The 13546-nt window shown below is 41.4% G+C and overlaps 5 protein-coding genes across 5 annotated transcripts; 2 read left to right on the top strand and 3 right to left on the bottom strand.

The window, feature by feature from the left end:
* Window positions 1-599: 599 nt before the first annotated feature.
* Window positions 600-2324, top strand: EAF02_009102 (uncharacterized protein; the record flags this gene model as incomplete). The annotated part of the gene is made up of 1 exon (XM_038905150.1): window positions 600-2324. The coding sequence occupies one exon, from the start codon at window positions 600-602 to the stop codon at window positions 2322-2324; it is 1725 nt and encodes a 574-aa protein (XP_038755047.1).
* A 635-nt stretch (window positions 2325-2959) lies between these two features.
* EAF02_009101 (uncharacterized protein) lies at window positions 2960-5437 on the bottom strand (the record flags this gene model as incomplete). The annotated part of the gene is made up of 3 exons (XM_038905149.1): window positions 2960-4126; window positions 4175-4642; window positions 4697-5437. The coding sequence occupies 3 exons, from the start codon at window positions 5435-5437 to the stop codon at window positions 2960-2962; spliced, it is 2376 nt and encodes a 791-aa protein (XP_038755046.1).
* A 1256-nt stretch (window positions 5438-6693) lies between these two features.
* Window positions 6694-9326, top strand: EAF02_009100 (uncharacterized protein; the record flags this gene model as incomplete). The annotated part of the gene is made up of 4 exons (XM_038905148.1): window positions 6694-7339; window positions 7390-7775; window positions 7825-9275; window positions 9324-9326. The coding sequence occupies exons 1-4, from the start codon at window positions 7059-7061 to the stop codon at window positions 9324-9326; spliced, it is 2121 nt and encodes a 706-aa protein (XP_038755045.1). The 5' UTR covers window positions 6694-7058.
* A 128-nt stretch (window positions 9327-9454) lies between these two features.
* Window positions 9455-9769, bottom strand: EAF02_009099 (uncharacterized protein; the record flags this gene model as incomplete). The annotated part of the gene is made up of 2 exons (XM_038905147.1): window positions 9455-9711; window positions 9757-9769. 2 exons carry the CDS (start codon window positions 9767-9769, stop codon window positions 9455-9457), a joined length of 270 nt encoding a protein of 89 aa, XP_038755044.1.
* A 1056-nt stretch (window positions 9770-10825) lies between these two features.
* On the bottom strand, window positions 10826-13440 carry EAF02_009098 (uncharacterized protein). Its single transcript, XM_038905146.1, has 5 exons — window positions 13094-13440; window positions 12821-12956; window positions 12510-12702; window positions 11384-12426; window positions 10826-11290 (listed from the first exon to the last, which is right to left on the bottom strand). Exons 1-5 carry the CDS (start codon window positions 13107-13109, stop codon window positions 11101-11103), a joined length of 1578 nt encoding a protein of 525 aa, XP_038755043.1. The 5' UTR covers window positions 13110-13440; the 3' UTR covers window positions 10826-11100.
* Between the last annotated feature and the right edge of the window lie 106 nt (window positions 13441-13546).

The following is a 13546-nucleotide window of genomic DNA, read 5'->3' as shown; positions in this document are numbered from 1 at the left end:
GTAGCGAAGTTTATCCGATGATGACTAACAAGTGATTGGCCCCTGCTATCATTCTACCTTTGATCTTCTTCACGAATTTTCCGCATTTACTTTCATCTCTTCATTGAACTCAGGTCCTCAAGTTTTGATGAACTTAGTCGGCTCCAAAACAACATCGTAAGAGTGTTGATACAAATCTTCAAGATAATGCCTCTACCCATCCATCTTATCATCAGGATTGCTCGAATTGTCTCGTACCGCGCGGTTACATCAAATTGCTTACTATGGCCGTGCTCCTTTACCAGCTTGACACAGATCACCAGGTGAATCTTCATCTCATTTTCTGCATCAATGCTTAGTAGTAATTGATGTGATTGCTGCAGTTTCTCTGATAATCTACAATTTCTAAAACATGGAGAAGTACTCTCCATATTTGAAGCCCTAAACGGTCATGATTTATGGTCTAACAATGGGGGCTTGGATCTTGAGAGCATGTATTTAGATGAGAGTCGGTGTCTTCGATACTCCATGCGTTTTTGGTTTCTCCATTGAATACTATACAATTTGGAGTTGAGTTTTCAATTTATATTTTCATTAGATATCTTCAGGTCTCATCAAAAATGACTGCCTCAATTCAATCCGCTAATCTTCCAATTGAACCGCGCCCTTCTCCCATTTCCAAACCAACCACCAATTCAAACTTCCCAATCACTCACCTACCCACAGATATCCTCCTCACTCTCTTCCGTCTAATAACATCTCCAGAAGCACTCTCCGCTTTTTCCCTCTGTTCCCGCCAATTCCACCACTACATCACCCCCTACCTGTACTCGCACTTCCTCCACCTCGGCGATACATGCACTTCCCTCCCCCATTTCCTGCACACCATTCTCCATAATCCCCACTACGCACTCTACACTAAAACCTTCACTTGCAACGCCCTCCTAGGCTACAAAAACGACATCTCCATCTCCAATTTCTCCCCCTACGACCTTGTCCTCCTGAAATCCCGTCTCAAATCCATCTACACCCTAGAAGACGGCTCACGCTCCCCATTCTTTGGCTCCCACATCACCTCACAATGGTACAATTTTATCCTACAAGGAAACTGGGATGCCATCGTCGCATTCATCCTCTGTCTCCTCCCTAATCTCCAATCTCTCAATATAATCAACCACGCGAGCGGTTGTCCTTATGGATATCCCTATCTCGAAACCGTGCTAAACCGAGCGGCAACTTTACAAAATCAACGACTTCGCGAGCCCACCCGCATAGTTCAGCCACAAGCATATTCATTCCCGCATTTACGGTCTTTGCATTTGGCAAAACACGATACTATACATTATCCCCGCATGGGATTTGAGATTCTGCGCGGCCTCCCCTTTTTAGCCATCCCCTCAATACGAGAGGTCGATACACACATGCTTTCGGATTATCATTTTCCATTCTCCGTTTTGCCATCTTCTCTTTCTTCTTCTTCCCCTACTCAACACGCGCTAAACCCATCTCCAATAACACCCTTCACACTCTCAACCTTTTACTCTCCTCCCCTTCCCAATTTCACCTTCCACATCACTCATCTCCACCTTTCTCACACGGTTCTTCGACAAGATTCCTTGATCCCATTTTTCAGCTACTTCAAATTTCTCAAATCTTTACAATGGGAATGGGATTACGATACTCAAATCGGGGAAAGAGAAGGATTGGAATTTTCATTCGATTTAAATCATTTTCTGCATTCGATCACACATTTGAGAGACATTCTCGAAGTTTTGAGACTTCACGTTTCTGAATCATCATTATCATTATCGTCATCATCATCATCTGCAGAGATTCACGATAGAAGCGAGGAGGAAGAAGACGATGACGAAAGAGAAGGAAATGAGTATCATCAACAACCACATGACAATTACGACAAGGAGAGCGAAGAATACCATTCCATCCTCACCCACCTCTCGCACTTTACAAAATTGCAAATTCTAAACATCTCCGCAAATCTACTGCCCGCTCCTAAATTCAAAACCACCTCGACTTCTAATTTCCAATTCCGAATCTCCATCTCAAGCTCAGGCTCAGGCTCAGACTCAACTTCCGAATCAGACAAAAGCGAAACCGAGATCGAAGATCCACACGACTCCCTCTCATTACCCAAAAGCAAAGAAAATGCACACCTCACCTCCACCTCCACCTCCACCTCCCCTCAATCTCACGAAAAAGATAATCTCTCGCTCTCACCCCCCTGTGAAACCTGCGCTCACCACGCCTCTCGCGCTCAGGAGATACAAAAACGAGCGAGACAGATCAGATCACATGATGCTGTGGATGATGCTGTGGATGCGGTATAGTGGAGGAAAGATATAAGTCCAGAATGCTATATCGAACACGGCGAGTAGCGTATCCAAGAAAGAGTCTTTTAAGCGTGGTGAGCAGGAGAGAGGGAAATCCACAAGAAGAGAGATAGATGTAATGATAGATATGATATAATGATCTCGGGAAGGAATGAATGAATGGACACTCGCTTGGATATTAACTTAAGGGGTATATTATTGATTAGATACCTAGCACCTAGTACCTGAAATAGATAGTGACAAAATGATGTTCTAGCATTGAAACACCATACTGTATCAAGTCATCAAGTCATAAAGTGATCATCCATCTCATTGATATCAATATTGAAAACCAACTACTCCAAGCTATTTATGTTTCGTTCTTCGTTTCTTCCCCCTTTCCATGCATCACCTCATCTTATTTCATTTCATCTCATCTCAATTCATTCGTTCAATCATTCATTTATCCCCGTCAAAACGTTTATATCCCATCCCATCAATTCCGTCAATCCATTCTTTGGTTTCATTTCCAGTTCATCCATTCCCCATCTCTCATATCTCATTTTTTTTGGTTCTATCCTCTCCACTTCCGTCATACAAGTCAATGCATCCCCCATAAAAATATCTCCCCTTCTCGTTCAATCTCCACCCTCTCAAATCAAACCCCTCTTACTATCCTTCGCCTTCCATCCCTTTAATTTACGTTCCGGTCTAGGAACATCTGGTCTACCGGCAAGAATATCCACAAATCCCTTCAAATCCAACCAAAATTCGGCCTTTGGTCTTCTATTTGCCCAATCTGTTTCATTCTCTTCGACATCAACCATACTAGAGAATACAACTTGTGCACCCTTGATACCAATAACCGTTGAACTTTGTTTATCCTCGATAATCTTTTTATCGGTTCTATCTTCATATTTTTCGAGATGTTCAATACATTTGATAGCTAAGCGAACGGCTCGGGTACGATCCATAGGAGATGGAGTACCACCTTGTTGAACGTGACCTGGAATACTATCTCTGGATTCGAAACGATCGGCAGCTTCTTCACGAATCATATCAGCGATAAGTTTGGCGTGGTAAACCTTTGATGCCTTTTCGTTGATAAGGATAAGACGTCCAGCTCTTGATTGGCCACTGTCTTTCTCGAAAACTTCCTTGAGATGTGCGATATCTGCTGCGAGCATACCAATACTGACACCTTCTTCAGGAGTATAGACAGCTGATGCACCAACAGCGAGACCAGCCATGGTAGCAACATAACCAGATCGACCACCTTGAGTTTCAATAACGAAAACACGACGACGGGAAGCTGAAGCGGATTGTTTAATGGTATCGCAATAACGAACAAGTTCGTTCAAACAGGTATCCGAACCAATCGAATATTCTGTTCCTGGAACGTTGTTGGAAATAGTGGCTGGAAGTAAAGTCATAGGAATGCAAAGAGAAGAATAAGTTTCTCTTGCTTGACGAAGTTCGGATAAGGCATGGAAACCTTCGAAACCTCCAATGATGAGAAGACCATCAATCTTGAACTTCTCAAAAAGTGATGCGACCAATGGCATTCCAGATTCCGATGGAAGTTCACGGTTCATACCAATTTCTGAACCACCCTTACTAGCCCATCCATCAACTTCTAACCAATCAAATTCTCGAACTGATCCTGGGTTATCTTGGTGATGACGGGCAAATCCAGCGAAGCCATTATGAATCGCAATTGGTGTATGTCCACGAGTTAAGCAATAAGCAACAGCTGCACGTGTAGCAGCGTTAACACCACCAGCTGGGGCTCCAACATGTACGATAGCAATTCTCATGTGCTAGATGATGTTAGTATTGGAAGAAACATAATTTTTATCATCACATACCTTCTTATCAGGAAGACGCATTTCATTGTTAAGATCAGTGGCTGTTGTAGTCATGTAGGAATCGTAAAAGTCAGAAAATTCTGTATCTCTGAGTGCCATAGCTCTTTCGAAATCTTTTGCTTCAATAGCCTTTGCGACTTCTTGAGTATCAATAACTGATTGAACAAGCGGTTTTCTTGTAATTTTGTTCTCGTTAATGGCGATAAAAGGGGTAACCGTTTCTGGCGTAGCATCAAGAACAGCATTAACTGCTTCGATACCTTGTAAAGTGGAAAGGTATCGATCATAAGCACATGCAGAACCACCACGTTGAACATGACCCAATGTTGAAATACGTGTATCAAGAGCGAGTCCATTCTTGTCTGCAAGAAGATCCTTGATCATTTCTGGAGAAATCTTATTTCCTCCTTGATCATGAGCACCTTCAGCAACAATAACAATTGTCTTTCTCTTTCCCAATTGTCTATGCTGTGTAATTGTTAGTACGATCAAAACTTGTGAAAAAAAATATAATAATCATACCTTCTGAATGACCATGTGCATCTCTTCTTTCCAATTGTCTGCTCTTGGTTTTTCTGGAATGAAAACAAAATCTGCACCAGTAGCAACACCAGCCATCAAAGCTAACCAACCACAATGTCTACCCATAACTTCAATAACGAAAGCTCTCGAATGTGATGAAGCAGTTTGTTCGATATAATCCACCATCTCGCAAATCTTGCCAAGAGCTGAAAAGCAACCAATTGTAGCATCGGTACCAGACATATCATTATCAATTGAACCAACCAATCCAACGATGTTGAGATGTTTGAATGGTGCAACTTGTTGTTCCGATAATTCTTTCTTTTCAATCAATTCCTTGATCAACCCAGGCCATTCCGCTCTGAATTTATCAGCTCCAGTCAAGGAGCCGTCACCACCACAAATGATGAGAGCATCAATTCCATTCAACACCATATTCTTTGCTGCTTGTAATCTGCCGGGTCGTTCGTAGAAAGCCATACATCTGGCAGTACCAATAAGAGTACCTCCTTCTGATTGCCATCCACGAACATCTTCCCAGCCCATCTTTTTGATCAATTTTCCTCCTTGAACTAACCCTTCGTATCCTTCATAGATACAATATGGTTCACATCCTTTATAAATTGCCATTCGAACGCAAGCTCGCACAACACCATTCATACCGGGAGAATCACCTCCACTGGTCATGATAGCGATACGTCTTTTCTTCCCCTCGAGGGGTGGTGGGGGTTGAGGAGCCATGATGGATTTTGAGTCGTTGTTTCGTGAAAGTAAATAGGTTGGAGGGGTATAAGGTTGAGGTAAGGTTGAGGTAAGAAAGGAAATCTTGGGTATAATGAACAAGTTAGGTAAAAAGTAGTATGAGAGAAGAGAGAAAAAAGCGAAGAGGGAAGAGAGAAGAATGAAGTTTTGAGATAGGTATGAAGAATGTATCGACTAGTAGATTCTCTTACTTTTAAAGAATGACGAAAAGTTGAGAGAGCAGTTTGAAATAAGATGGGTCCTTCATGTATTTTGGTGGGCTGAGACCTTGTCAATATTTTTTACGAGGAGCTTTATCGGCTTTGTTGATGATGGGACGCATGGGCGGGGACATGGATATGGATGGATGGATGGCCGTGGGCTGCTCTGCTTATCGGTTTGGTATTGGCATTGGTACTGGCACTGACTGGTATCATCGGCATCGGTATCAAATTGGAGAAATCCGTATGGTATGGACAATAGTCTTGGTAAAAGGTATAAATTCCAATCATGATGAAGATATACATTAATTCAAAAGTCATGTGAGCGGACAGAATGATTCTTGATGTGTAGGTAAGGCCATAAATCTTTCCATAAATCTTTCCATGTATCATGATAGTACCTAGGTATGTATGTATTACTTATATGTGTATCACGATATGTATATATCCATGGATATACATGTATGTCTGTACCTAGGATATATATGCATATATGTACCTATGCAATTATCATTCATTCTCTTACAATATACACCTCAACCAAACAGTCAACATTTCTCTCAGTCGTCGGTGACTGCTCCTCAGACTGCCACTCCCACTTCATACCTTTCATTCCATTCATTACCTTCATCTACCCTGAGTTCAAGTTTCCATGTCCATTTTCATACCGATTGTGTCATGTTTTTGCGGAAACTCTACAAGGCGGATACTGCATCAACAATCGTGATTGGTGAATCTCTGGTACCTGAGCCATATGTACATCGTAGTGTCGGACTCAATTCGGGCGCGCTATACTATATCCTATACTTCTGACATCACAAGGAGAAGAAACAAGCTCCTACATAAAACTTTCCAACAACGACAATGGGAGGGAGGTTTGAAAGACGGCCGGGATGTATAATTCGAGTAGTTGATTGGAGAGATCTGAAGTGGAAGGCTGATGCTACTCGATGCTACTCGAGTATGCTATCGACATGATGAAGATGCTAAGGATGCTCACTTCAGAGTACAGTAGTATCATGGAATATCAATTTGACATTGAAATATATGCATCTGATGAGATCTATTGAATATTGGTAGATACAAAAGAGATACACGATAGATGGATGAATGGCACGTGATGGATATTTGTGCTCAAGTACTCAAGTACTCGTACAGCTTCCAGAGCGACCTGGTAGCAATAATAAAGCGGTGAACCTTCTTTTCTTTAAGCGGGGCAGTATTTTGATTGTTGTTGATACTCAATCCCCAAATCAATAACCGTAGAACATTTCAGGAGACCTTCAAAGCCTTATTAGAAGCTTTCAAATCCACGGAAGGCGTCGCGGAATCACTAATAGTAATCTCATTCTCATTGTCACAAATCAATCAATCTCTCGAATCCTATCCGGCCCCTCACAATGTCAACTCTCCCAAGTAACCATCCACTTTCATTGCGCCCAGCGCCAAATACATCCAATACCTCCATTCCATTACCTCAATTGATCGCAAGAATCAATGCCGAACGAGGTGGTTTTCGCAATATTTCAGAAGACAGTCTGCGACAAGAAATTGCGGAAGCCGAAGCTGGAGGAGATGAAGAGGAGAATGAGAGTTCCAGTGAGGATGGAGAAGCAGAGGAGGAACCCGATCGAATGAAAGAACTTCTCACAGCAAGAGATGAAATTCTTGGTCAAATTGAGTATGTTCTCTTTTGTCAAGAGCAATGCGCAAATACTGACTTGTCAATAGACATGCCCACAATGCGGCTATGATATCTCTTGATTTCATTTCCCTCCTTCTTTCGAAAGATACTCCCGTACAAGCTAGCACATCAATATCACCATCACTTCGTGAATTGGCTGGAATGGGTACCTTGGGTGCGGATAAAACCGTAGCCCCACGATTTACCAAAGAACAAAATCAAGAGAATAAAAAGATAGCCAAAGGTTGGAAAGCATCAAATCTCAGCAAGACAGTAGATTCGATTTTGGCGTCTGCCACTCGATTAGAAAAAGAAATTGATGCAGAAACCAAGTATTGGGAACAAGTCCTTGCTGTGAGTGAAAGTGGATGGGCAGTATGTCGATTGCCTCAAGAAAAACACACATTGGGTGTTAGATTTGGATTTTCAGAGGGTCAGTATACTCAACTTTTCCCACCTTAACCTATGCTAACATACTATAGCCTCTCCAACATTTCGAAATCGTAGTCTCGGTGCACTTAGACGGAATCCTGATGGGTCAATATATTTGGACCAAGGGATTGCAAGTCCAGAGCCTCAAAGTATACGAGTTTTGATCGAAACCAATGGAGTTACAACCGGAGAAACCATACTTCCTAAAGCAGTACCACATGATGCCCCTATTCAAGATTTAATTCTTCAAGCACGAAACACGATTTTTGCCTCTGAACTTTGGCAAGAAATGACTCGGGAAGTTAGAACTCTCGCATCTCATGGCCTCCAATCAGATTCCAAAACGAACACAATCAGATTTCCAATTTCTCCGACTAAAAGAATCTTAATCGAGCTTCAGACAGTACCTACTGATCCTTTCCGACCAGTACTTGGTCCAAGACCAGATTCATACCTTGCCAATGGCATCTATCTAACCCTTCACCTTCTTCTATCTCTCTCGCATCGCCAACAATATCGTATTCGGACTCGTCCACCACCACCAATCTCTAGCCAACCACGTCCAAACAACCCATTTCCTATTCTACGTTCTTTAGTGACTCGCCTCGCTCACGAAACGGTCGTTTCATCTCTTAACTCACTTCTCACCCCGCTTTGTAAGACACTTACTTCCGCCTCCCTCCCAACTCCACCAACCTATACCATCATCCCGGGTACTTCTTCACCTTTACCACATCTTTCAACTCCCGAACGAATACTCACAGCTTTAACGAATCAACTCGAATCACTAACCACAATTAATTTCCCCTTTCCCCTTTCATCACCACCTCATTCCTCAATCCCATCATCATTTTCACACACAACTCCACTCACTCCATTGCCTTCGTCCCTTCAAATCCGCACTGTAACCACTACCCTCAACTACTCTCGACCAATCTACTATCTACGCATAACACCAGAAACTTCTCCTCTCCTCCAAATCTGTCCACCACCCAACACAGTACCAGAGTGGGATTATGTCAAAAATTACATTCTCTGGGCCGTCAGCTGTTGGCTCGCGCATATTTTCTCCTCTTCATCCAAACCAAGCGAAGGAGGAGAAGAATCCTGGAAACCAACAACCCAACCCAATATCCTCCGCAAAATCTTCTCAGGAGGATCACCATATGAAGGAGGCGTCAAACAAATCTGTTTCGTCGTCTCGTCGATTCCGATCCTGGGATCAGAAGCTCCGAATAAAATTGGTGAGATGGTGAAGGAGAAGATTAAAATTTCGGTTAGGTGGGAGTGGACGACGGGTATAGAACAGGAGTGGAAAGAGAAGAGGGATTTGAAGGGGGGAGAGGGGGTGTATGATTGGTATTATGGTGGGGATGGACGTGTGATTGGGGGAGTGCAGGGAGAGTTGGAGGAGGTGTTTAGGAAAATGGGGGAGGTGGTTGAGGAGGCTGGAAGGGGGTGGAGAAAAATTAGGGTGGGCAATCTGGATTGGAGATTGGGGGTACGAAGTAGCTAGCTCAGTGATGAATCATCTCATCGGATAGAATAGTAGCTGTGTTGCTTGTCTTCTTGCTGCGTGATTTTCATGGTATATATACATTTATTTATCTCTATCACAGCATAGTATAGCATAGCATATCATAACAAATCATACGAATATTACATATCTTCTTGTCATCATCATCTCTTCTTCTTCTTCTTCTTCTTCTTCTTCTTCTTCTTCGTCTTCTTCTTCTTCTTCTTCTTCTCTTCTTCTTCTTCTCTTCTCTTCTCTTCTCTTCTTCTTCTTCTTCTTCTTCTCTTCTTCTTCTTCTTCTTCTTCTTCTTCTTCTTCTTCTTCTTCTTCTTCTCTTTTTTTTCTTCTTCTTCTTCTTTTCTCTTCTTCTTCTTCTTCTCTTCGTCTTTTACTTCTTTTTCTTTTATCCTCCATATTACATCTAATTACCCTATCATATCCTATCCAATTATATCCAATCACATACCATCATTCTCCATCATTCCTTATTATCTCTTTACATACTACTTTATTATCTATCTACCACCTACCTACCTACCTACCTACCTAATAACTAGATAATCGCTCACCTCGCCTCACTTCAACTTCCAAACCTTCCAAACCTTCCAAACCTTCCAAACCTTCCAAACCTTCCAAACCTTCCAAACCTTCCAAACCTTCCAAACCTTCCAAACCTTCCAAACCTTCCAACCTTCCAACCTTCCAAATTTACAAAACTTCATTTTATTTCAATTTATAAAATTATACACTATACTATACACATACACTATACACTATACACTATACACTATACACTATACACTATACACTATACACTATACACTATACACTATACACTATACACTATACACTATACACTATACACTAACACTATACACTATACACTATACACTATACACTATACACTATACACTATACACTATACACTATACACTATACACTATACACTATACACTATACACTATACACTATACACTATACACTATACACTATACACTATACACTATACACTTCACCCTCACCCTCACATACCTCATACATCATCAACTCCTATATACTATCCATTTCATATACATCATCCACCTCACATTACTAACACTATACACTATCATACATCATCCACCTCACATACTATACACTAACACTCTCATACATCATCCACCTCACATACTACACATCTACTTCCTTCTCTCCTAAATATTCTCCTAAATATTCTCCTAAATATAAATATATATCCTCCATCCTCTCTCTCTCATTCTCTCATTCTCTCATTCTCTCATTCTCTCATTCTCTCATTCTCTCATTCTCTCATTCTCTCTCCCATTCTTTTTCTCTCTCTCCATCAAACTAAAATAGAAAATCTCACCGGATTTATGAATATCCGTCTCAATATATTAATTACCATTTACCATTTACTAACTCCTATATGCCTACTCACATCCCACATCTCGTATTTCGCATCTCTCATTCATATCTCACATCTCTCATCTCATCGCAATCACACCATTCATGTTTTTCAATCATGTCTTCATTCATCACATTATTTCATTTCATTCCCTTGAAATACATAGATACGTAGCTACATAAACACATAGACATATACATAAAATAACAAAAACACCTTGATATCAACCCATCCATCTATAATTGTAGCAAGAAACCTCTCTTTCGTAAGCAAGCAAGCAAAGCACAAGTAAGTAAGTCAATGACTCGAACCTCCATCTGTCAACCCTCCAATCCCTCAAAATTCCCCAAAATCAATCATAATACTATATGCCATCCACTCCATTTCATTCTCTCACCCACCAGTCTACATACTATATTTTCCCGGCCGATAAGTCCCGCCCCTGAGAATCGCAGCCATAAGACGCAACTGTCTACCAGTGAGACCACGACCGCTACTCGTATATATGCCGTTTGGGTATTGTTGGATGGTAGCTAGTAAATCCACGGTGCGTGGATCAAGCTCTTGTCTTCCTGGTGGGCCGTCTACTTTATGTCTTAATATCACATACATACATTCGTCAATTTCCGACATGATCCAAAAAAATAAAAAATAAATGAAAGAAAAGAAAAAAGATTAGGAAACTTACCCTCTGCTCTTCTTGACAACAGGCTTAACTTCCTCTTCTTCCTCTTCCTCATCCTTCATGTCTTCATCTTCAGCTTCAAACTTCGGATCCTTCGAAGTCTCATTATCAGATGCCAATTCTGGGGTTACCGATGCGGCTTCCTCCTTAACTTTCTTTGACTGTCTGCCACCTTTCTTCGCGACTGGAGCTGGTTTGGTCTTGGTCAAGATCTCATTCTCGTCATCATCTTCTGCCTTGACTTCCTTTTTGACGACTGGCTTTTTGGCTCGAGAATTTTTGACAGGGACTGGTTTGGTATCTTCTTCTTCTTCAGAATTCTCTTCCTTGACCTCTTTTTTAACGACTGGTTTCTTGGCGCGAGAATTCCTAGACGGGGCGGGTTTTGTATCTTCCTCATCTTCGATATCTTCCTCCTTCTTGACAGCAGGAGCTTTTCCCTTGGAAGTCTTGGCAAGGACTGGTTTCGTGTCCTCCTCGTCTTCGGAAATCTCTTCCTTTTTGACAGCGGATGCCTTTCCTCTGGACTTTTTGACAGGAGCTGGCTTGACATCCTCTTTATCTTCTTCAATGTCTTCTTCCTTCTTAACTGCAGCCTTTCTTCCACGAGCTTTTTTAACGGGCATGACTTCTTCCTCAGATTCCTCTTCTTTCTTGACCTTTCCACCTCTCATCTTCTTTGCTGGCTTTTCATCCTCTTCTCCCTCTTCTTCAAGTTCTTTCTTCACTCTACTTCTCTTCTTTGGTGTATTAGCTTTCTCCGATTTAACAGCATTTCTTTCTCTTTCTGCCTTTTCTTTCTCCTCTTCCTTTCGACGAGCTGTCATTTCCTTTGCATATTCTGCAATCTTCTTATTGAGAGCCTTAACTTTCATACCATTCGCCTTTCCATCATCAATGAGTTGCTGCTTTTCCTGTTCGGCTTCATCCCACTTGGCTTGGAGTTCCGTGAGATCACCCATTTCAGCCGACTTTTGCTCCTTGATCTTTTTCTTTGATTCGGAGGTACGAGTTCCTGTTTGACCAAGGATATTCATTTCAGGGTCCTACTTTTGGTTAGTTATTCCTAGTGTGAGTGTTACGGGAGAAAAGGAAAGGAATTCAAGTGAAAATGATCCAAAATACTTACACCTTTCCAATCTTCAGGATCAATGAATCCTTGAACAACAACTCGTCTGACCTTCTCCTGCATTTCAGGATGATCATCTAAACTACCCTTCCCACCATCATTGTAGCCATCCATCTTGTCAAACATATAGCCACCCTTACCATCTTCAAGATAATTTCTCATATTCTCAAGTTGCTTTCCAGTGACACATCCCCTAATTTTGCATTAGAAACAGATTGTACGAGCAGGTTAGAGTTGTAGATCATAGGTGTAAAAAACAACATCTCAATAAACTTCACTTCATCCAATACGATAAAAAAAGAAAAGCATACCAATGTTTCCATTGCCAACCTCCATGTTCTTGAATCTCAACCCAAGTACCAAGTCTCAATTCATTTTTCTGAATCTTGATACCATTATCTTTACATTCCTTATTTTGACATCCGGCCCGCGCAGTAGTTGCGAGTTCTGTAAAAGTCAGTCATCAATATTCAAATCCGTCCATTAAGAAAGATGATCCTCTCTCGCCGTGGAGCATAAAACGCGTTGTCACGTGAAGACAAGAAGTTGGAAATTGGGACGCAAACGAAAGAGAAATTACATACCAACGCGATAAGACATATTTGAGGTGTAGTGTTTGTTGATACAATGAGCGAAGAATAGGAGGAAACCAAGTGTAGATAGGTAGGGATTTATATCAAGAAGTGTCCGGATATCGGTGGCCTATCTCTTTCCTTGAGCTTCTGCAGCTCACCAAACGCGGGTATTGAACCTCTTTTCAAACAAGGCGTCGAAACAATTTATTTCTATTTCTGTATCTCCTTTGTGGCGTTCGATATGAAGAACTTTCGTTGAAGTTTCAAGAAAACGATCAGATGTTCATGAAATTACAAAAAAACGCTTTGAAAGCGTCTTGATGCAAATACTGATTGTATGGAGAATTTATTAATGAAGGAAATTTCCACTGAAGAAGCTTGAAGTTTCCAAGATTGATTTGACCTTGAGCTTGGACTTTTTAATTTCGTGTGGATTATGTAAGCGATATGATTACTGAGTAG

This window comes from Botrytis sinoallii, assembly GCF_014898435.1.
Source record: "Botrytis sinoallii strain Bc 23 chromosome Unknown BSIN_018, whole genome shotgun sequence".
Classification (NCBI taxonomy): domain Eukaryota; kingdom Fungi; phylum Ascomycota; class Leotiomycetes; order Helotiales; family Sclerotiniaceae; genus Botrytis; species Botrytis sinoallii.
This window is presented reverse-complemented; position numbering and strand designations above follow the sequence as displayed.

Bases quoted from the DNA above. Each gene is read 5' to 3' on its own strand.
- EAF02_009098 (XM_038905146.1), bottom strand. The intron at 12,703-12,820 runs GTATGCTTTTCT...ATGCAAAATTAG, and splicing joins GGTTGGCAATGGAAACATTG to GGGATGTGTCACTGGAAAGC. The intron at 11,291-11,383 runs GTAAGTTTCCTA...TGTGATATTAAG, and splicing joins GTTGTCAAGAAGAGCAGAGG to ACATAAAGTAGACGGCCCAC.